Source organism: Blastomyces gilchristii (genome assembly GCF_000003855.2).
Source record: "Blastomyces gilchristii SLH14081 genomic scaffold supercont1.3, whole genome shotgun sequence".
Lineage (NCBI taxonomy): Eukaryota > Fungi > Ascomycota > Eurotiomycetes > Onygenales > Ajellomycetaceae > Blastomyces > Blastomyces gilchristii.
This window is the reverse complement of record NW_003101680.1, coordinates 167,909-190,831: the sequence shown is the minus strand read 5'-3', so window position 1 is coordinate 190,831 and position 22,923 is coordinate 167,909. Positions and strand designations below refer to the sequence as shown.

Sequence of the window (22,923 nt, the reverse complement as noted above, 5' to 3'; positions counted from 1 at the left end):
GAGCTTGTCTGTCTCTGAGAGCTTCTAGAAGACACTGAATTCATCTCATCTCATCTCAACAATCTGAATGCTGATGATCACCTCATTCTCATCACAGTCAATGATCTGACTTATACAATTTATGCTGATAATAAGTTCACTATAGAGCTATTCTCTTCTGAAGCAATTTCCCACTGCTTGAAGTATATAGAGATCTGTTTTCACATTCTTCAGAATCTTGTCTGTAAGAATGAAATATCTATCTAATATATTTCATCTGCTGAGAACATGATGAATGAGCTTACTAAATCACTTGAAATGTTGAAATATACATGTTGAAAAGAGAATATAAAGAAGATAGAGAAATAGAGGGATAAAAAATGATGTATCTCATAACTGATTTTTCATTACTACACATTTTCCAGTCATTTTTGTATCTGTACTTGATTTGAAGGTGAATTTTGTATATAGCATGATGTATAGTTACTCTGATGAGTGAGGATGTCAGGTCACATGATCTGGCTTACTAATCCTTCCACTATATAACTTTTCACAAGCTAGCAACCTTTCAATCACACAAGCTTTACACCTTTCACAAGAACTACACGAAATATCTGAGGTCTAGAGGGGGGAAGAAGAGAAATAAGAGAAACTCGAGAATAAGTGTGAATAGTTAGATGAAAATTGTTGTTTGTTGTAAATTACAATGAATTTCTTATAAAATCAAATCATCACATACTTAAAACTATGGCACCTGCTTGACTAGAAATCATGGCTTCTCTTAAGAACTAAAAGGCCAGCAGTTAGACTTTCCCTGAGGCAGCATGCTTCTCATGGATTAGTTTCTGATTTTAGAAAAACCACATCTGCAGAGTTCGTCAGGGAATTAAAGTTCCTAGAGAAAGAGAACTGATTTCAATAAAAGGCCAGCAGTTACACTGTTTCCTGAGATAGTAGCTGCTACTCTCTTTCTAATAATAAGACTATTATGTGAGGAGTGAAAGTGTAAGTAAATTTGTTCTAAAACTAGGTATATGGGCATATATCATAAAGCTAAGAATGGGCATCATTTCTTTCAGGACTGTGAAAAAAAACCTGACGGCTGTCAAGCTGTTGTCGATAACTAACAGGCGTCTCATAAATCGGGAGGGGGTAGTGATACGCCTGCTGTAGGTCAGTAAAAGCACTTAAACTAGATTCAAGAGTCGTACAGTTTGCTCCACTGATGGTGGCGGATTTCCGTTTGTGTACAGGGTGAGGTATCGATTGTTCACGTAGATGATGACATAGACATCAGCTCTGCATTTATCACTGTACTCCACACTCTTTCTGAAGAGAGTCTCTCTCTGTCCGCGCCTCTTTTTAGATGGTGCTTGATAATCTTTATATGTCTTGCGAACTGTATGAGGATAGTGCTTCTCCTGCTCATTGTCAGTTGTGAATGGAGCTTCCAGACTAAAATTGGAGCTCATACAATCTGTTCTTCTGAAGGTGGCCATGTACCGAAATCATGGGACAAGCATCGGACTGGCCTGCCCTAAGTCTCGATATGGAGTTGTACAGCCATAGTTTAACATGAATGAGGCTCAAATTCTCTATGTTATATGATCCATCCACCATCTCTAGGTAACTTTTGCTGAGGCTACAAAGCTCGCTGGACTTGGTTGGCTGCCATCCTCATCTAAAAATGACAGGGACTGTGAAACATCAAAACGTACTTCACAAGGGATCTCATCAATGACAGACCGGATCCTTTTTAGATGGTCTGGCATCCATATATCGTAAACATCACAAGACCCTAGAACCGCATTCATCTCATACGCCAGAGCATACGCTAGAGCTTTCCTTAACACTTCAAATAATGTGCCAGAAATCACAGACGAAAGGACCACCTTCTTCTAAAAGTTCCTGGAAACATTCATTCTCATCAATTTGATCAAGAACAGAAACAACATAATGTGTTGTGAAATTCCTCATGCCATCGATCTTACTGCTTTGATTTGGTGGTGTGTTCAAGTAGACAAATCGAACAAATTCAACAATGCCACTCACTCCAGTGTCATACAGGTTGAAGGTTCTCAGTGTTTGATGCAATTTGGAAAGGATCAGCTGGCACAACAAGTCTATGCCATATTTGTCGGCCAGCACGTACAGTCGGGCCTGTTCGAGAAACACAGGGGTGAAGTCCTCCCAGGGTCCGGTATTTTCAGGTGGTGTGAGTCACAGGACATTCGTTGGAAATATCCAAGGAGGCCCTGCGCCGCCAAGAGGACGATTTACCAAAGTTCAGCATGGCGCTTCCGGCTGCGGTTTATATATTTTCCTTTGCTTCGGGGACCTACACAGCACGCAGCCTTCGCTGGAGTTCCTTTGGCTGTGTACTGTACACCCTCTTTTCTCTCTCTGCTCTTTGATCTCATCTGCTCTGCCATCTTGTAGTCTCCCGCTCTTCACATCTGCCCCACATAATACTTTGTGAACCTTTACTTTTTGTAACTTGGGTGACTGTCTGGTCCTTTTTATCCTGGTTTTCTTGTGAAGGGCCTTTGTGTTTCCATGCAGCACAGATTTTCTGTTGATTACATTTCAGGTGAGTTGACAATTTTTCATGGATCAACAAAGAATACATTTAGACACCTTCGCATGTCTTCACACGCATTTGAAACAATTGGAGACTTACACCGTGATCACTACAATTCGATTGAATTAAACTATGTGGGTCCGTACCAACCACGCCGGATCGCCGGATCGCCAAATTCGTTTGTATTCAGTCAAGTTCCTGAGAAAAAACTTACAGGAGGCCTGTATGAATAAAATGATTATCTTAAGTTACTGTTACTCGATTCGAGTGAGTCCTCATATTTCACAAAGTTATTCTCTTGTATTGGTATCTGAGATATATAAGCCTTTTTAGCTGTATAGACATAGATACCAGTACACATGGATTTTTTCACAGCTATTGAATATTGTGAAGTTTGATCATTGAGAAGTATATATTTAAAAAGCCTCTTCTGTGATAAGTTTCTTCTTGAAAATATTCTCTTGTGAGGAAATAGCTCATGTGAGCAATTGTCTAGGTCACTTTCTCATACATGAGCTGCTCTATCTCAAGAGCACTTTCTCAGAGTAATATATCTTACAGTATCACTGTAATAAGCTTGTCTGTATCTCAAAATACACTTTCTGTGAGACATGAGTTACTCTTGAGCTTTCTTGAAGCAGAAGAGAAGCTCACTGTGAGAGTTAATGACATCTCTGAGAGTGAGCCTGCAGCCACCTTTTAGAAGAATATGCAATAAATTACAGAAGAGAGAATGCTATTCAAAAATCAATTCTTCTTCTTTATAAGAAATATCAGACAGTATGACTTGATATTCTGATTCAAGTCTGAGTATATGAATACATCAATTAACTATCTAGAAAAACTCATTAATCATCTCTGTCAAAGTAATTAGTAGTCATGGTGAGAGATTGTCAGTGATAGATAACAGAGTCATATCTTACATATTCTGATATTAACTGTAGAGCATTCTGTTTTAATAAAATAAAAGAGCATACTTTCTAATATGTGAAGAGTCACAGATTCAGATTATAAATCATAACTATGAAGTTGAATTGTAAGACTGAGTTGAATAATCAGTCAGAATAATGAGAGTTACAGTTTTAGATTATAAATTGTAATTCAAGTCTGTAAGCACTGCAGTAAAATGACTGATCACTTGAAATAATATTTAACAGAAGTATATACTTTTAAAAAGTATCTATGAAGACTACTCTATTTCTAGATAACACTCACTTATAACTATAAATTAAGATTGTTTTTTATAGTATTAAATGATAATTATCAAGTCTTAGATTCTTTATCTTTCTTAAAATCAAATTCTATATTATGCAATTATCAAACTTAAAGTATGTCAAGAAGTTATGAACTGAGTATAGTAGTCTTATACAGATATGTTATTAATGAAAAAACATACTTTAGTGTATACTATGTAGCTACTTTAATGACTGTTGCTGTAAAGATGTCTATCTTCTCATTTATAAAGATAATCAGTACTTTATAACTAATTTTAATAAGTCTGATGCTTTGAGCAGCCACTTTCCATCATCAGACAAAGATATAGTGAGTGTCATATTCAGTACAGCTCTGAAAAGACACACTCTTACAGAAACAGAAGAAGTATTATCTCTCTCTGTCTCAAACAATGTGTGAGAACTACACAAAATATCTGAAGTTCAGAGAGGGAAAGAGAAGAAAACAAGAAAAACTCAAGAATAAGAGTGAATAGTTGAATGAAAAATTTTATTTGTTGTAAATTACAATGAATTCGAGAAAATTACTAAGCAGAGGCTTTGCCTGTTTTGAAAAGTAATCTAGTCTAAATTTTATTAAGTGTATTGTAGACGGTCAGTAAAAGTTAGTGTCTCTCAAGGTTCTTCATTCTTTGTGGCCTCGTGTACTTGTTAACTTCACAACTCTGATGAACTGAGTTGGAAGAATCATCATGTCTATAGCGATGTCACTTCGTGGAAATTTGCTTCAATTAATCAATGTCTCATATGAAGGTCAGAAGCTTTTTGTCTGAGATGAGTCTTCTCTTCAAACTCTCATCATCATATCAACATTCCCCTTGTAAGCTCTGATTAATACTCGACCTTCCACCTGACACAGAATCGTAGGTACTAAGCTTATTTTCTTAGCATCTTGTAGCACCCCCCGCAAGATATCACGCAACACCTCCGATTTAACATCAATGTATTAGCGTAGACCTTTCAGTAGAGCTAGTGATAACAACAACATATCTTCAGCTCACGGACTATATTATTTAGAACTAAAATATCACAATTTGCTAATGCCTTGAGAATACATGAAAATGGTGGTATCAGCTTAGTCTGATAGCTTCTCTTATGAAAAACAGAAGAAGTGGCTTTTCACTGACTTTTCACTCACATTCTATATTTTCTTAGAATAAATCAGTGATTGATGTCTAATAGTAGTAAAACATATCACTCTCAGAGAGTCTCTGACTAATTATATAATTGTGACTCTGTTATAGAAATTATGATTCTTCTCAGATGTTAATTATTCTTGTGAAACTTATCACTCTAAGAACTGATGACCTTAATTATAAAAATTATGATATTCTCACTGCAGTTTCTCTCTCTAGATAAAATAGTTTTTTAGAGACTTTATTACTCTAAGAGTTTCTGTAAGTGTGACTCTTATATAAAAATCATTACATTCTTCAGAGACACTAATTTCTCAGAGACTTAACACTCTGAAGAGTTCTTGAATATGTAATTCTTTGATAAGAATTATTGTGTTCTTTAGAGATATCAGTTCATAAGAATAATACTTTCTCAGGGAACAGTGTAACTACTGATCTTTCATTGAAATCAGTTCTCTTTCTTTAGAGACTTTAATTCCCTGATGAACTCTGCAGATGAGGTTTTTTCTAAAATCAGAAATCAATTCATAAGAAGCATGATATCTCAGGGAAAATCTAACTGCTGATCTTTTAAACTGAAATTATGTTGTTCTCTATGAAATCACAACTAATGAGTGTATTTAATAAAAAATTGTCTTCTCTAAGAAAAAGGTATCTGGCAGATGTTATATTCTATAAAGAATTTCAAAAGCCCTGCCAAAGCTACAAATCATAGAAGAACACATGTTCTGCCCCGGCACATGTATATCTAGTTACTCATTTCTATTCTCTCTCTAAGATTTTACTTAATTCCTTTATGCATCTTGACACCGTGGCTGCCTGCGCCTCTATGATGACTTTTTGATCCTCAATCTGCTGCTGAAGGTGTGCGACGAGAGGTTGATTTGTATGACAACGAAGTTTGAAATGTTGAAGCCAGAGCTTTCTCTTACAGACTAGCGCCCCGTATAGCAGATCTCTTTGTTTGTCACGTGGCAGCGCGGAGGTGGTCGGCCCGCAGAGAAGCCCCTGCTTCTAGCATTTAATAAGATAAACAAATGAGTGGTTTGATCAGCATAATCAACAAGTAAATAACTCATTTTCTATCAATCATGTGTTAACAGTCAAGAATGTAATGTGTTCAGATGTTTTATTCATTATTTCTTCTTCTTCTTTCTTCTTTATTTCTTCTTCTGCTTCTGCAGCTTGAGTCTTACATTGTCTGAAAGTGATCAGTCTGAGAGATATATCTCTATCACATAAAGAATACAGTGAATATATTTATTTTTTTATTATACTTCTTCTTTAATATAACAGATCTTAAGACTATCTTTAATCTGCTGCATCTTATACTGATAGTGATAATTCTCTTATTTATTATAAGTCAAAGATTCTGTTATAGTCTCAGAATCTGAGATATCATCTCTGTCTTCAGATTCAATGTCTTCAGAATGTTGAGACTGATTATTTGAGATCTTGTTAACAGACAGCTACTTTGATGAGACATTAAGAGAAGCTGCAGTCTTACATGAGAAATAGAAATGAAAGACAGTATTATAAAGAGCATAATAGAGAAGTAAGAGAGAGAGAGAAAGAAAGAAAAATATATTATTAAATTCTTACCTAAGGTATAAGTTTGAGATAATATTTTCTGAAGAAAGTTATTCAATATCTTATAATAAGTTAAGAGAGTACAGTTTTACTGTATATTAGATAATAAATACTGACTGAGTAGTGATAAAGAGTTCTTGATTTCTTATCTATTCATATTGAAAATGTATAGAAATTCAGAGTAGAGAATGAATATTTGAAGTAAGATGAGTAAATATTTAAAACAGAAAGAATATTTGAAGAAGAGTGAAGACTATATTCAAATGAGAGAGAAGTGTCTTTTATAGTCTTTTATATCTCAAGCTCATATTCATTTGACTGACAGCACCGCCTATCAGAATTCCCTTTCACCTGATTCATACTTACTGAAGAGAAGTCTAAGTCTGCTTGATCTGACACTCATCTCGCCGCACCCTCTGGTAAAAACAGCACAGGGTCAAGTTAGAGATGCTTTTACTGATTCTGATGCAGATGATTGACTCTGAGTGTAGCTTCATCTTTTCATTACATACCAGTCCTTTGTCCTCCGGCCTTATTGACTGAAGGAAAGAGTCTGGTAGTTTGCTGGTTCAACTTCCTGGCGTATCAGAAGGGTTGAGAGAAGACTTGACTGATTCAAGTACTGATTCACTGTGAGATTGTCTCTTTCACCTGGTTGATATTGACCAGATGTGAGCCTGAAGTTTTCTTGATCTGATGCTCACCTCACTGCACTCTTTGAACAGAAGCCAGCATGAATGATAGAAGCAGAGCATAAGCTGCATTTTGAATTCTGCTTTATCTTACTCTCATGTATAAAGTCTTCATAAGATTTTCAAGCTGTACTTATGAGTATGTGCATCACAAAATCATAAGTCTCAATGCAGGTTACATCTTGAATCTTACTTTGTATTAAGTCTTTTCATTTAAAGTAATTGGAAATGAGATGTCTATAAGCTTGATATAGCACAGAGATGAAGCCAGATGCACTGTTACACTGATTTCAGCATAGATAGTTAGCATTGACAGCTTGATCTGTTCATTACATATCAGCTTCTTATTCCTTGCCTCTTGTACTTCAGCCTTATTAACTGAAGAAAAGAGTCTGATAGTTTGTTAATTTGACTTCCTAGTGTGTCACTGAAGAGAGAAGAGGAATAACTTGACTAGTTCAAGTGCTGATTTGATCTAGAATTGTCTCTTTCATCAGGTTAATACTAACTGAATAAGAGTCTAAGTTTGCTTGATTCAACATCTATCTCACTGCACTCTCTGATAAGAAGCACTGACATGCAGTTGTATCTTGAATCTTACTTTATATTAAGTGTTTTTATTCAGAATGATTGAAAATGAGATGTTTATACACTCAATATAATATGAGAGTGAAGTCAGAAGCAGTTCTTACTTCTTAATACTACATTATTCACAGCTGAAATTGTATTTTATAGTAACTGTAGAGATTTATTCTTTATTGCATCTCTTATATCTTCTCAGTCTACAAGCTAATAATCACAGTTATCTGACAGTTCAGAAAATGACTTTGACAGAATTTTGAAGAAGATCTTGTTAAATGATAAAATCAAACTTCTAGTAAGAGTTGAAGAAATATTAATGAGCATATCACTATTCTCTTCTGAATTGAATTGAAGTGGTTTTTCCAGTGACTATCTTAATATGTCTGTTAAGACAGATATGACTGTGAAAAGTGTTTCTTAGATAACTGATCAAAAAGATACTGAATTCTCAGATTCTCTTGTAAGATGATAGAACAATTCTGAAGCATCTTGCTGTATGAAGATATACATAACAATCATGAAGTAATTTGATACTGCTGCGAGAAGTTGGTCACAGAATTTCCTCTGAAGTGAAAGAGCAAACAGCCTTCTATGAAGATTGCAGGCTCATTCAGTTCTAGAGCTTTTCTCTAGAGTCTCAGAGTGTTGACTGCCAGTAAAAACTATGTGATACTATTTCCCTGCACATGTTTGAGAAGGCTTATTGACTCTCAACAGATGAGACAGTACAGCCTGAACTCATGTGACTGCTTTCTCAGCTCTGAGTATATATATAAGCTCTCTCTCTTCTTGAATTCATCTTTCTTTCAATTTCTTTTCCACTTCTCATTCTATATCACCATGAGACTGAAACCCGTCAAGAGGCCTTTACATACTTGAAGATGACTGAGTGAATATAAAAGAACTTATTTTCTCTCACTAGTACTCTGCATCATTCTTCTTTGTTTACTCACAGTCTCATATCTGAATCACCTTCTTACAGCACAAGTCATTTCTAGTGAGCTGCATTTTCAGAGCATATCTTTCAATCATGGCATTAGCTGATAGTCCCCGTGATGAGCTTTATAACATCATCATCAGTTCAGATGCAGAGATGAATGAATATTAGTTTTCAATATGAAAGCTGTGAAGAAAGAGATCTCACACAGACTACAGCTATTCAGTGTATAAGACTCTATTTAATGACTCAGTGCTCTCTGAAATATGACAGTCACTGAAAAAATATAAAATACTCAACTTGAATACAGTTTTGATAAGACTCTTTCTTATATAACTCATGATAAGACTCTTTTTCTTGCTGATATTGAGCTAGAAAACTGTGAACTAGAGAATTCATAACATTTTCAAGACAGAGTATGTGAAGAGAAAAGCACTGAAACAAGAAGTACAGCACCTGCATGCAGAAATGACTAGAAAGAATAAGTAGGTCAGTGAGCTTGAGACTGAAATCTGTGAGCTTAAGACTGAAGTCTGTGAGCTGAAGCATCAATGTCAATATCAGATCTGTTATATCATCTTATTAGAGTGAAGAACTCTTCTATATGAATATCAGTATTGCTCAGAATGTGTTTTCCTCATTGATACAATCTGTGAAATATATTATCAGATTATCACTGATGTTATTAAGAGCTACTAGATAGAAAATTTTATGATTAACTCTTCATAAGTGATGAAAAGAGGTGAAAGAATTGAGAGATTCACATGTTGATTACTTAGTTAAACTACTGCATAATTCTTTTTAGCCTCAGAACAAGCAGTTTTATAACTACTATTTCTTTACTTTATCTTCACAGCAATACTCACTGATCAGCATTTGTGCTATTTAAATATAATTATTTTTCATTACTAGATATGTTTTATGATTCAGCTAATTCAAAGATGTATTAAAATTTCTATCTGCTAATATCTTTGTAATTACTAACATAAAAATTACCTCCTGCTGTAAGGTCTCATTCAGATTAGAGACATCACATGATTCAGTGGCTCAAGCCCGCCTTAGACCCTGCAAGATCTTGGACTGACGGTGGTGGGCTTGTGTAGCGATTGCCAAATCCCGAGGGTAATTGCAATTAATCATCTCTCTTCATCTCCCCGCTATCTTCACTGCCATTCACATCTCCATCTCCTCGCCAGTGACGGCGATGATGATGGATTATGCATTTCTCCCCGCGATCCATTCGGCCCCCCATTCCCATATTGCTACAGTACTAATGTGTAGGGAGGATCTACTCTATTGACCATGTGATGTCATCAGAAAACCCATTCAGTAATAATTGCTAAATATATATGTATGCCGCCACCAGCAAGATTAGTCAGCATTCTGTTCTTCTCGCCCCAGTGGTGCCTGTAAAAGGCTGGCGTCGCTGCTGTTCGGCCAGCATGGGGATGGATAGCGCAGTGTGCCCAGGGTGGATCGAAATTATATAACAGTCCCTTTGCTCCCTCGACCGAGCATGGCTAGGTCTTGTTGCTTTCAGAAGAGCTGCCCTTGCCAAGTCTGTTTCATAGCTGAGTAGTTTCTAATACAGATTATGACCAGCGTAACATCATTGCGCTAGTCTAGATAGTTCCACCAACAATGATTCCTTGCCTAGCGCAGCGTCTGGGCTCTGAGAGAAACTCACCTCCACTCTTTGTAGCCGCTACAGTAGCACCATTGGCGGACGAATACACGGGAAAAGCTAAGCTATGCGTTTCATGCCTGCAGCAGTGTGGCCTCAACACGATTAATATAGCTAGCTTATTCGTGTCGTCTCTTTTGACTACATACAATGCCTTTGGGATGAATAGCTTAGGTTTTCAAAAGAGATTCTTACAGCTTGGTAGAATTCGTCACCCAGCATCCGGAATTTCTAATTTTCCGGGCGCAGTAAATAGCATGCTGCTAATGTGCCACGTGACATATTATTTCCCCCTATTTTACCCAGGGGAGATGCTTCGAGCTAGTTTCTTCCTCTCTCCTTTGCTGCGACTTGTTCCTAGAACCAACCTCCTACTTAATATTAAACATTATTCCTTACCTAATTAAGAACCATATAATTCTGTACATACAATTCCTTACATGCCATCCGATTTCGCCCGCAATCCATTTCGCTTGCAATCCCATTTCGTTTCGCTCGCAATCCATCGCCATTTCACTATCCATCGGCTCGCAATCCATTTCGCTTGCAGCCCATTTGGCTCTCACTGTTGATTTCTAGCAACTGTAGTGCTTTCTGTTGTTGTTTCTCACTCAACATCTCTCTATTCTCACTGAACATTTTTATGTTGAGGAGTAAAAACACAGGAGCATTCCATGTATAGCCTTGAAATGAGACAATTACTCTGTCAGTAAGAATAGCAGGTGGTGAAAGTTAGAACAATGTGGACCTGAAGGGCAGGGCTATCAAAACTTTATAGAATTGTAGAAAGAAAAACATATTCAAGCAATCAGACAATTGTCTGAAGAATTATACTGTGATTGATGTCTGGCTTAAGGAAGACTTGGGGAAGTTTCTGGCTTAGGGAGGACTGCTGGCCTAGGGAGACTGCTGGCCTAGGGAGACTGCTGGCCTAGGGAGACTGCTGGCCTAGGGAGACTGCTGGCCTAGGGAGACTGCTGGCCTAGGGAGACTGCTGGCTTAGGGAGGTTTCTGGCTTGGGGAGACTGCTGACCTAGGGAGACTGCTGGCCTAGGGAGACTGCTGGCCTAGGGAGACTGCTGGCCTAGGGAGACTGCTGGCCTAGGGAGACTGCTGGCCTAGGGAGACTGCTGGCCTAGGGAGACTGCTGGCCTAGGGAGACTGCTGGCCTAGGGAGTCTGCTGGCCTAGGGAGACTGCTGGCCTAGGGAGACTGCTGGCCTAGGGAGACTGCTGGCCTAGGGAGTCTGCTGGCCTAGGGAGACTGCTGGCCTAGGGAGACTGCTGGCTTAGGGAGGTTTCTGGCTTGGGGAGACTGCTGACCTAGGGAGACTGCTGGCCTAGGGAGACTGCTGGCCTAGGGAGACTGCTGGAACCCAGGTTATAATCATCACTAACGAATCGGGTCTTTCATGGTCACAGGAGGACAATTAACGTAGACCAGGGGTCTGAAGGCATATAAAGCCAGCCTTCCTCCCGCTTTGCTTCTATCGCTCCATCTCCCCTTTTCTCCTCACGAAGGCCACTCCAGCTTTGCAGGCCATCCGACGTCACACTTCTAGATCTTCTATCGAGTCGTTGGCAAAGCAGTGCCAGCACAGAAAAAAGACTGCCTCAGCATAATTTCTGCTCCAGCACAATTCCCGCATTTGTCTTGAGAACTTTTCTAAATTTACAGACCCAGAATGATATCTTTGCACTGAGCTTTCTCATGTTGTAGACCTTTCCTTGGATGGGTTCTTATATGCTTTAAGTTTTGTGAGGACAAACAGAATCGCGCTGGCGTTATTCTCAGCAGTTCTTCCCATATTGAACCAGCTGCGCCGCTTCTTAGCGGCTAAAGCTGAGGTACCCGTTTGGGCTCTCGATCCCTATTACGGACTAGCGCAATGCATCTCATCGTACCTGGTTAACAATCAATACGGCACCTCCACATCCCACAAGCAGCAAGGCTTAGCCGTTTCTTGGCGTATGGAAGTGCGTGTTTCAATTTTTGCATTCCTGCAATCTCGATTTCTACATTTGTGTACTTCCATCTTCTGCACGGTCAAGCCCCAAACCGACGAGAGGTGCCATTCCCAGCCGCGTAGCCGATGAAGAAACTTGGCGCTCGAGAAACGTACCCTTGAGAACAAATGGACCCTCAACATTCTAACCGTTAACACTTAGGACCATTCCAACTGATCAAGAGCTAAAAGATGACCACGCCCATTGTCTGAATGTATATTAGAACTTAGTTGTAGCCCTGCGTAGCCACCAAGCTGAAAGGGGAAAGGAATAATCATCATCATCATCATCATCTTCATCTTCTGCACGGTGTGATTTCGAATAGGCCACAGTTTCAGATCGCAGATCGTGGCCCAAGCATGCAAGCGCCGCGACAAAGCGACTAGTCACATCTGACAGAAGTACACATTTAAAAAACGACTTTTGGCTCAATGAAGCACAACACTCGCTCGTAGCTATAACTAGGTGAAAGGGAACTGAGAGTCTCTTAAAATTCCTTGACCTGCACAAAGAGAATAGAGAGAACAGAGAGAAACAGTAGAGCAAACAACAAAGCAAACACAAATCAACATCTTACTGATAGACTGAGTCTATTCATTTCATGAACCAGGGAATCCCAGTGACAGCTAGGCTTAAAGAGAATGCTACTTGACCTAACATACGAATAGAGCGCAATAGTCAAGTATTTAAAACCAAAGAGAAGAAGAAGAGGAGAAGAAGGAAAGAAAAGAGTTATTTCGCGAGATGTTGCATATAAACAAAGAAAAGCACATCGAGGCGTGCAAAGCATACGGAAATGAAGTACTGAATTACTCTGTTGCCGAAGTTCACTGGCAGCTAACGCACCGCCGTACCTGTCAACCGGACGGGGACCAAAAGATAGCAGAAGGCAATTGCGGCTGCCCTCCTCGACCGACCTTGAGCGCTCCTAAGCCGGTTCTTGGGAGCTGCATGACCGATGAAGGCGAGGTGTATTCACTTTCCAAGCTGCTGAAGAACGACTTGCACTGGTGCCCGGATAAAGAAAGTGGTGATGTTGCTGCGTATTAAAACACAGTGGTATGATTGAGAGTACTGTATACTGTAGCACGAATTTGTCAAGCTTCGATAGTAAAGTTTCAGCGCCATCTTTTCTTGCTTAAAAGCGTGGGTCCTGAGAATGTTCAGTGATTTTCATCAGTAAGACCATGTGGAAAATGATCCAGAGCGACACGATAACTTCAGACAATTATGAGGCACATCCAAGTAAACTTGTGAAATTGCGGTGCTTCTACCCTACAGGAGAACATGCCAACCAAAGCCAACAAAAACAGGAATGTTAATCATAAAAAGGAGAGGGGGGGAGGGAGCGGGGTATTAACTGCTGATAATTGCATGCGTTCGTATTAATAACACCATCATTTGCCTGCACTCCTCAGTTTTTAAGAATAAGCGTGACCTGAAAAGAGCAGTTATGCTGTCTTTCCTCTCCACGGACCCTGAGCCGGGTTTGGCGGGCAAAGAACCCATTTCAGAACCTTCTGAGCAGTGGTCTTGTCATAGCAAGACATGCTAAGATTATAAAAAGCTCTCAGTGCGAACGTAAGGGAGGTGGATGCGTTTGACGGATCGCAAGTCGCCTGAACCACCCGTACTTTGCCGGGAATAAAGGTCACAACCGTGGCCAAGAAGAATGTCAGCGTTGCATCCATCTAAAAAGGAGGAGAAATGGGCGATGAACATACGACTAAAGGACCACCCGAGTATATTAATTCCGGCTCCGTATATTTGGATTTCGAGGGGTCCCAGCGTACTTCATTCATCTGGCGGTATATGATCGAAGTGATTCCCATTATTTCACTTCGAAGAAGATAATCCCTACAGCTCTTGTGCTGGTTCAACGGTGAGTGATCTCGGATCATAATGCCCCAGTGATCTGGCCTATGTCGAAAGAGACGATGCGCAAGAACGCGGCGGTGGCCGTCAGCGGCCAAGCCTTGACCGAGGATGGAAAACAATGGACCATCACACCTGTAGGAAAAAGGGACGGTAAGTCACAAAGAGTCACAACGTAGACCAATAGAGTTAAGGAAAACTGTTTATTCTCTTACTTTGCTTCAGTTTTGATTGTAACTTCTTTTTTCAAGTCATCGATAGCTAATCCCATCCAACCAGTCCAACTATAGTCGGCGGGCGGGCAGAGGAAATTCGGGGAATTTGGGGAGTTGATCCTCGCACATTTCCGGATAGCTCGTTCAAGACTCGGCGGGGTTGAAATCCCAACCTCTTCCTTTGTCGTGTCCTTGCAAACCACTTCCAAATCCAATGTTTTCTGCAGCCAGTCAAAGGAGAACAGATCTGGAGTTTCTGATCTATACATGTGAAAAAGTGCACACATCAGTTCACTGAACTCATGCGGGTCTGAGAAAGGCTTGAAGTTGACGCATTCCATGATAGTCGACGCTTGATGTTTTGACGTGACGCTGAAGTCGTCGATCCAAGGCAAGCTTCATCTGCTTTTGCCTCTCACACCACTTTGGCACGTGACCCCAACCTATTGTCGTTAGACCGCTGTAGCCTGCCTCGAATACTAGCAACTAATCCGCTCTATCACCTTTTACTGTCTTGCGACTTTTCACCATTTTTTTGGCTGCGCACATTCCGGCATTGGATTCTATATCAGTAAGTACGTTTTCTTCTGAAGTATAAGCGGGATTGAAAAAGGTCGCTAGTCTTCGCAACTGTGGGTCCTTCAAACTCCATACTAACGTTTACCTTCAACCTAGTCCTACAGTGCCTTGTTCCTAACCGACCCACTCGCGCGTCTATTCTTCGAAATGGCGGAGCTTCCCAGACGGAGGCGGAAGGCAGTTGATGGCCTAGATAAGATCCCATCCACTGAGCAGGAGTGGCTTGAAATGGTCACAACGTATAGCTTGGTCAATGCCAAACTCCAGGACTTGTGCTCCTATGGTAGGCCCCTCAAGTACTTCAACAGAAGTTAGCAGCATTCCCTAACTTTATTTCTCCGGGATAAGGTTCTTTCTCTGCGTCAACAGTGCCTAAAGAAGCCTTCCTCACTGTCCGATGCATTTGGCCAGAAGTGATGGCTGTTGGGGATGCATTACCATATATTCTCAGGACGGGGTCGTACTTCAGTGACGAACATGTTGCCCAGGCTACAAAGCTTATCAATAGGAAACTTCTCGGACTCGACAAGTTAGACACTCTGTTTGATGTCATCTGTTCCCAAACAAAGACACCTCGTGAATGGTTATGCACGCTTGCAGATGGACTAGGCCCATTCTCAATGCTTGTTAGTTTAAAAAGGCAAATTCTAGACAAAGGACTGCATACTGCTCCAAGAGAGGAGCCTCTCCCTATAACTTACGCGCCAAGAAAGGGGCATTACAACGCTTCTCAAAGTTCATCAGGCCAAATTCCTGATTCTCCGACCCCCAGGCACCCTAAGCGCTTGCGCCTAGGAGATTTTGATGCCATCGATGACCATCCGGCTCCAAGCGAGCCTCCTACTCCGCCTAACATTGAACTAACAGAGGAAACCTTAGACGAAATTCCGGATGACATCCCGGACCCACGGACTCCTACTGAGACTCTGGTGGTCGATTTTATGGTCAATCTTCTCGGGGGTTTAGCATGCCTTTTACAGCCCCTTGCTTACCGGACTGTTTGCGTGGCTAATGCCTTTGAGACAACCTATCAATTTGGCCCACTTCCGAATGGTCCGATCGCTTCAAATCATGTACAGTTCCGAGCACGTATAGACGGGAGCATCCCCTTCAGCCTGCCTCCGGACAAAAATCTTCCTGAAATGGTGATATTCGAAGCCAAGCGTGCCCGTCGTGAAACTGGCCAAGGTGTTACTGTTGTGGGGCAGCAGTCAATGGAGCATGTTGCATATATCTGGAAACGACACAAAAATGATCAATTGGTGAATTTTCTCTCCCTCCCGTTTCCCTCAAAGGAAGTTTTGACGGCTAATACCTCTGTGTAGCCGAGGAACCCCGGAACTTACCATACTTTCATGATTGCACAAGATTTCCTGTCCTTCTACATTAGCATTGGGACTTACGACAAAGAGTACCTTGACTACATTTTTAGCCCTGGCGATGTACCTGTTGTTACTCAAAGGGGGAAAAAACACTTTCTTCGAATTCAGGAGTTTGGGCCGTTCCAAGTTGATGAGAGAGATGAGATGGAGCTTCTCATTCACATTATACTCTGCTTGATAATCTCACAACTTACACCAACCAATGAGGGTGGTCTGATTCAAAACGCTCTGAGTTGACCCGCAACCAGTCCAACCTGCTCTATTACAATTTCACTTCAATCGCTCAGCATTTTTCTGATTTGTCTTTAACAGAGTGGTTGTAAGAACTCAGCAAAGAATTCCTCTATTGGATTTAGACTTGGTGAACAGGGTGGTAAAGTAGTTTCACCCCAGCATCAGAGCAAATTTGCAATGTCCTGGCCGAGTGGTGGAATGATGTGGCCAGAACCAAATCTGTCCTAGTCATGGATAACGCGCCCCAGAAAATCCACACCGTATTTTCACGTGAACGCTAATATTCCTTTACAACGATCTGGATTGCTAGATTTCTGCCCTTTTTAATTTTATCATATCTTCATTTCTACATTTCTGTACTTCCCCAGTTTTTGTCCTGGAGCTGCTCTTGTCCTGGGACAGTTTTTGTCCTGGAGCTACCCTTGTCCTAGAGTTGCTCTTGTCCTAGAGTTGCTCTTGTCCTAGAGTTGCTCTTGTCCTGGGACAGTTTTTGTCCTAGAGCTGCCCTTGTCCTGGAGTTGCTCTTGTCCTGGAGTTGCTCTTGTCCTGGAGTTGCTCTTGTCCTGGAGCTGCTCTTGTCCTGGGACAGTTTTTGTCCTGGAGCTGCCCTTGTCCTGGAGTTGCTCTTTTCCTGGCGCTGCTCCTTTTTTCGTGACACGGATTTCGGCAGATACGTAGAACTGTCCGCTAAAACCCTGCCAGACTACTAATGCTACTTCTTTGTGCTGGGCTTCTGCTGTCATTAGACCTTTCCTTAATTTTATGCGTATCCTTTAGTCATCTCTTCATTTCACTCCCTTTTACAACCTTATTTGCTTTCAAGATGTATTGTTGGATTGGCTTTCAAGAATGAGCTGGAGGACTCTCTTTAGTCTACGTAAAGTTACATAATATGGAAAAATCATCTCTGCTGCAATAACCTGCTATTTGAGTTATGGCTGCCTCCATCGGCAGAGATCATAAGCGCCACAGTATACACGCCCATCGAATCATGTATGTTGACCCAAATCTCCTGCTGGCTTGCGTACAAAACGCTAAAAAGTGAAAATGCAAAATTGCAAAACTGCAAAATCGCTTTTTCGCAGGCAAGCCGCACCAACACGCCAAGAAACAGCTAAGCTTTAACGGTCAAAAAGGTAGCCCCTAGATGATGTCATGTACGCGCTCAGGAGGTTTCCATGAATGATGATTCTCCTAAGTTGCTGTGCTAGGTAGAAGTAAAAGATAGCGAAGGAGGTAGCGATTCTAAAATTTATTATTGGTTTTTTGAAGCCGGAGAGCTGATGCCTAATTTACTACCAGGTTGCGCCGTTAGATCAAATGTGTGGTCGCTTTTCCCAGAGCTTTTCCCCATTTCAGGGTTGGGTATTTTTGAAACAACTCTGGTACGTGGCGCCGGGCAATTGGACGAGAGCGACATTCACTCCGTGCAGCCCTAGGGAAAAAACCCCTATTCTTCAGAGTAGCCCCTGGTCATGGCAGATATCATTCCTAGGGGAAAAAATCCCTATTCTTCAGAGCTCCAGGGTGTAATGCCACAGCCTGAATTCATTTACGGAATGAAGCCTGGAATGGATTAAGAAGCGAGCCAACTGCAACTTGGCATTTGTAGGCAATGAAGGATGGTATAGAGTACTTCACATTGTGGAAATAGAGGGTAGAACAAGCAAAATTAAAATTATTGGGTAGAAAACATCACCGTAGCTTGACTAGTGCTGTAAAACATATCTAATTCAAAACAATATACAAATACAGCAAATTTACTGTGAAGATGGAGTAAATAAATAGCATATAACCACTTGTTCCTAAGCCACAGTAGTTTATCTGTTATCAAATGCAGAAGAAAACAGAAAGGTAGATTAGGACGTGAGGAATTGTGAATGATCTGTGAGACGAACGGGGATCTCCAGGCACACAATAAACCCCCACTTTGATGATTCGCCTCCTCGCCCTGGTTGCCCGGCGGAAACCAAGATGGTCGGGAGCTCGGTGACAGACAGTCAGTCGGGGCATCGGGTTCACCGGTGCCGACGCGTGTCGCAGATTGTGCGAGCATCCTGTACTTGGGCGAACACCGCAGTATGCACTGACAGCGTGGATGGCCGTGATCCGTCGCTGTAGTTCCCTCTAGGGTCTTTGGTGGCAGCGAATAATCTGTGTTTATGTATTGGCTGCAGTACAGCTCTGTCACTTCCGGTTGTCATTTAGATTTATAGGCACTTTGTAGCAAAAGTATTAAAAGTAATGAAAGATTAGAAATAATAAAGAGATATGGTTTAATCATCAGACGTCCCCTGTTAAAACCTATGGACGTAGACGGGGGCCGTGTACACTCCAAGTATGACTCTTGAATTCCATGAGGCAGGGTGGAATGAAGGTGATGCCCTGTATTTTACAGATCCTGCAGTGTTTTTGTCCGGAGGAGTACACCTCCAGCTGCTCACAGTGGATGCTCTCAATATGATTCCAGAACTTGTTCATGCACTCTCAAACCTTCATCCACTCTCTCCAAGACAACAAGGTATCAGTGATGCAGAATGAGCACTGCTTTTCACCCAGCTTCACTGGAATAGATTCTTTCACTCACATGGTGTCTAGGGGTGGGTCAGGTTGGAAATCTTGCTGGGGCGGCTGCTGTTTCTTATGATGACCCTGATGCTGAATCTGCTTCTGACACTGCAGCTTGAACCAGACAATGATGCATGCACACCAGCGCGCGAACTGCTCATCCTCAGTCAGTTTTTGAGTGCCAGCACACATCAGCTCAATGATCCATCTCTGTTCCAGGATCTGAAGTGATGGTGGAGCTGGACACTCATTCAGAGACTTATCAGTCATGCTGTTGCAGAATTGCTGGTTGAATCACTCTGTATCAGCATGCTGAAAGTGTCACTGTCTCTGTCACTTGATAAGCTTGGAGTGAAGATAAACTTTGCTGCAGTTCAACTGAGAAACTGCCTTCATCTTCTTCTTGTATAGTGGAGTTTTGCCCCGCGCTGCCAGCACAGAATGAAATCTCATTGCCCTGAGCTTCTGAGTCAGCTCTTTACTTTGCTCAGCAAGTTCTCTAATCTTTGAGTTGTCAGTGATCTTTCTTTTCAGTTCATCTGTAAGTTCTGTGAGGGCGGTGGTGTCAGTGTTCAAGAACAGCCCATGGGCTGCTTTCTGAACCACATCATTAGATGGCAGCTCCATGGCCGCGGCTTCCAGATCGAACCGGATGATCGTGTCTAGATAGTACCGTACCGCGTTGGTTTCGTGGTCGGCGACTTGATCCCGAACAGAAGACGGAGCTCTGTCTGCGGATCCGGTAGGTCAGCAAAAAATTCTTGTATGATGGCCAGGGGGGAAGGAAAGAAAGAGAGGATAAAAGCGAGAAGGAACAGAATGACGAAGCTGAGCACTGGCGCGACAGGGACCAATGAGAGGGAGGCACATACTGTTGATGGCGTTGATGAGAGAACGTCGCCAGACGTACTGGGTCAGACGATATTTGAGCCCGGCCACCGGGCCAAGGTGCCTGAGGTAGCCACTCCATGTAGACGCCTTGAGAGGTGTTCTCTCTGATGTTCGATATTCATTCCCCGTGCGTTCGGGCTGGCGAAAAACCGGCATGTCCAGCATCTTTGCCTTGATCTTTAGATTCATACCGCCTCGGTGCGATGGGATGGGATATCAGTAGATATCTTCAAGCTTTTTGAATTCAGGGGCGAAGATCTCATCATGTATTGCCATGAAGAGAAGATGCCTCAGAAGGTCCAGGAGCGGCTCCGGATTGTGACTGATGACAAATGTTTTCCTGCAGTGTCAGTCAGTCATTGAAGCTTACAACAAGACAGGGTTTGAGAGGAGAGAAGTTGCATTCACCTTACACTCGCGGCTTCTTGTCTTCACCCTTCGTGTGAAGAAGTGTGACCTTAGCCAGGAGAATGTTTGGCCGGCCAGCCAAGGGGCTCTGGATGATGTGGAATTCGATATACTGCCAGACAAGAGCCCCAGTCTCCTCAGGGCCAGCATCATACTCATTGTCTGTCACGTCATCTATGAAGCGGTCAAGTTCACTGAGGTCATTGCCAGCAGATATACCGCTGGTGGAGCCGCTTTTCACTGACCCCATACTTGATTTGGTGTCGGTATCGTTTTCTTGCACGGGCTCACTAAAGATGGGTTCACAGGAATTGCTGCGAGAGCTGTCACTTTCCTCATCAACATACCCTGAGTCAAAGTCCGTATCATTGCCCCCATGGCTATCGAGGTCGCTATCCTGGGCATCGAACATAATGTCTTCACCGGGCATCCCGTATTTGCTGCAGGATGCTCCTTCTCGGGCGGAGCGACAGCTCCGAGGAGCCATGATTCGTGCCATCTTTGGATCGCGATATTCCTCGTCGTCATCGGAATGAGCCCTCTTGCGTTTCTCTGGTGCTACGGGTGCTATGGGTCTGTTATCGTGTTGGCCGATCCGGGGTCCCGCCTTCGAGTAGAGGTCGGGGGACCCTGTCCCTCGGGGACGGTGACGGTGACGGCGACGGTCAGTCCTGCTCTTTGAGTCCTTGTGGGCTGTGTGCGACGCTCCCGTTGACGGTCCGTATCCGGCTTTCTCATCAATTGTTTTGATCCGGGTGTCGAACAGCGAGACCAGCCTCGCACCGGAGATGAAGGACAGGAGGATACCTGTAGCAACGTAGTGTCGCTGTTTCTCATCAGCATAGGCTTTCGTGCACCGCGTTCAATGGGAATGGAGGATGTGGTACACATCATCCTTGGTGCCGGACGGCTTTCTCTTCGGTCGCCGCCGCAGACCCCATTGCTTGATCACGACATTCTTATACTGTGTAGGGAGCCTGTCAGCTGGAGCCATATCAGTAGTTCTGATGGTCCTACATTCAGACAATCCTGTGCCATCTCATCATCCATACCATGACCGGTGTGCTCCACATACAGGGTCTTCAGAAGCTGCCAGTAACCGTCAAAGGCTGATGCTGCCTTGATGCTGTTTCAGTGGGTGTTTTTGAGCCAGTCAAAATATGTCTTGACTCAGCCTGCTGTCAGATTCTCAAAGAACTCCATTTCTGTAGTCTTGAGTTCAGCAGAGCAGAAGCTGGTCTCTGTAAGAAGGTTAATTCAATTTCCTCACACAGATCAACACTTACCGCTGAAGCTTCCACTGGACCATCCCTCTGTCTCTCTCAGCATTTGCAGAGTAAATTCTGGATGTGCGGCCAGCGGCCTCATGTCATTTCAATATGGCTGTGTAGTTCGGCTTTCTGGGTGAATGCTGTCGACCTGCCGTGTGTGACCTGCCAGCTTTCGGCACTCTGGGTCTTCCAACCGTCATACCGTTCAGTGGGCGCGTGAGACTGTCGCTGATACGTAGGTAGATAGAAAAGAGATTCTAGGGAGGGGGACGCTGTCTGCAGAGGAAATGGGACGGAGAGGAGAAGGGACTGGTAACATGCGTATAATGGTTCGAAAAGGACCAACGGCAACCTGAGGAGGGGGACATGATGGTATTTATAGAATGGGGAGGCCATGACTATCTAGGGGGCCATCATATTTGGAGGGTTGAGCGCTAGGAACGGTGCGCTCTAGCTGGGCGAATGAGGGAATGTAGTGAATGGGACAGGGTGAGCGGTTCGCGAGCAGTCGCGCGAGCAGAAGGTGAGATGGGGCGTGGCGTAAATGGGTTCTCAAAAAGCGGCGACTGATGACTTCCAGAATAGGTATAGTGTTTCTTAGAGTGGGTGCGAATCCGCGGTGCCAGAGCGGCCGAAAGCAGCGTAACCACCTTCCACTTTCGGCCGTCGTAGCCCTCAAAGATCGATTCTATATGATATTATGATAATTTCATTGATAGAGATGAGAATAAAGTAAAAGTTTAACTCAATCTGAGATATTTATCACTATTACTGAGAACAATTATGAGAAGAAATAATCAAGAAACTCATGATTATAAAATATGAAATTATCAGATAGTGTAATATCTCTGATTAGACTGGCCGGCGGGATCATGAATTTCACATTTAATCTCATTTGGTCTGGTCTCATACATTTCTTGATGTGAGTCTCACCAGGACCAAGCCTCAAAAAAATCTGAAAATGAACCATTTCTGAGAGAAATGGCATGAAAAATGACCAGATTTAATTCAAGAACAGTGAAATGAGAGTAATTTCTCAGAATAAACTGTGAAAGATGATTATTCTTTCAAAATCAGAATA

General features: G+C 42.2%; 6 protein-coding genes across 6 annotated transcripts; 2 read left to right on the top strand and 4 right to left on the bottom strand.

The window, feature by feature from the left end:
- Positions 1-13,163: 13,163 nt before the first annotated feature.
- On the top strand, positions 13,164-13,469 carry BDBG_01668 (uncharacterized protein; the record flags this gene model as incomplete). Its single annotated transcript, XM_002626951.1, has 1 exon — positions 13,164-13,469. One exon carries the CDS (start codon positions 13,164-13,166, stop codon positions 13,467-13,469), a length of 306 nt encoding a protein of 101 aa, XP_002626997.1.
- Positions 13,470-13,870: 401 nt separating this feature from the next.
- BDBG_01667 (uncharacterized protein) lies at positions 13,871-14,850 on the bottom strand (the record flags this gene model as incomplete). The annotated part of the gene is made up of 3 exons (XM_031720433.1): positions 13,871-14,110; positions 14,144-14,429; positions 14,510-14,850. 3 exons carry the CDS (start codon positions 14,848-14,850, stop codon positions 13,871-13,873), a joined length of 867 nt encoding a protein of 288 aa, XP_031576624.1.
- Positions 14,851-15,235: 385 nt separating this feature from the next.
- BDBG_01666 (uncharacterized protein) lies at positions 15,236-16,707 on the top strand (the record flags this gene model as incomplete). Its single annotated transcript, XM_031720432.1, has 3 exons — positions 15,236-15,371; positions 15,437-16,350; positions 16,414-16,707. 3 exons carry the CDS (start codon positions 15,236-15,238, stop codon positions 16,705-16,707), a joined length of 1,344 nt encoding a protein of 447 aa, XP_031576623.1.
- A 2,580-nt stretch (positions 16,708-19,287) lies between these two features.
- On the bottom strand, positions 19,288-19,542 carry BDBG_16451 (uncharacterized protein; the record flags this gene model as incomplete). The annotated part of the gene is made up of 1 exon (XM_031724399.1): positions 19,288-19,542. The coding sequence occupies one exon, from the start codon at positions 19,540-19,542 to the stop codon at positions 19,288-19,290; it is 255 nt and encodes an 84-aa protein (XP_031576622.1).
- A 63-nt stretch (positions 19,543-19,605) lies between these two features.
- BDBG_16450 (uncharacterized protein) lies at positions 19,606-20,328 on the bottom strand (the record flags this gene model as incomplete). Its single annotated transcript, XM_031724398.1, has 2 exons — positions 19,606-20,003; positions 20,145-20,328. The coding sequence occupies 2 exons, from the start codon at positions 20,326-20,328 to the stop codon at positions 19,606-19,608; spliced, it is 582 nt and encodes a 193-aa protein (XP_031576621.1).
- Positions 20,329-20,379: 51 nt separating this feature from the next.
- Positions 20,380-21,880, bottom strand: BDBG_16449 (uncharacterized protein; the record flags this gene model as incomplete). Its single annotated transcript, XM_031724397.1, has 5 exons — positions 20,380-20,503; positions 20,577-21,397; positions 21,461-21,535; positions 21,589-21,697; positions 21,858-21,880. 5 exons carry the CDS (start codon positions 21,878-21,880, stop codon positions 20,380-20,382), a joined length of 1,152 nt encoding a protein of 383 aa, XP_031576620.1.
- Positions 21,881-22,923: the final 1,043 nt, after the last annotated feature.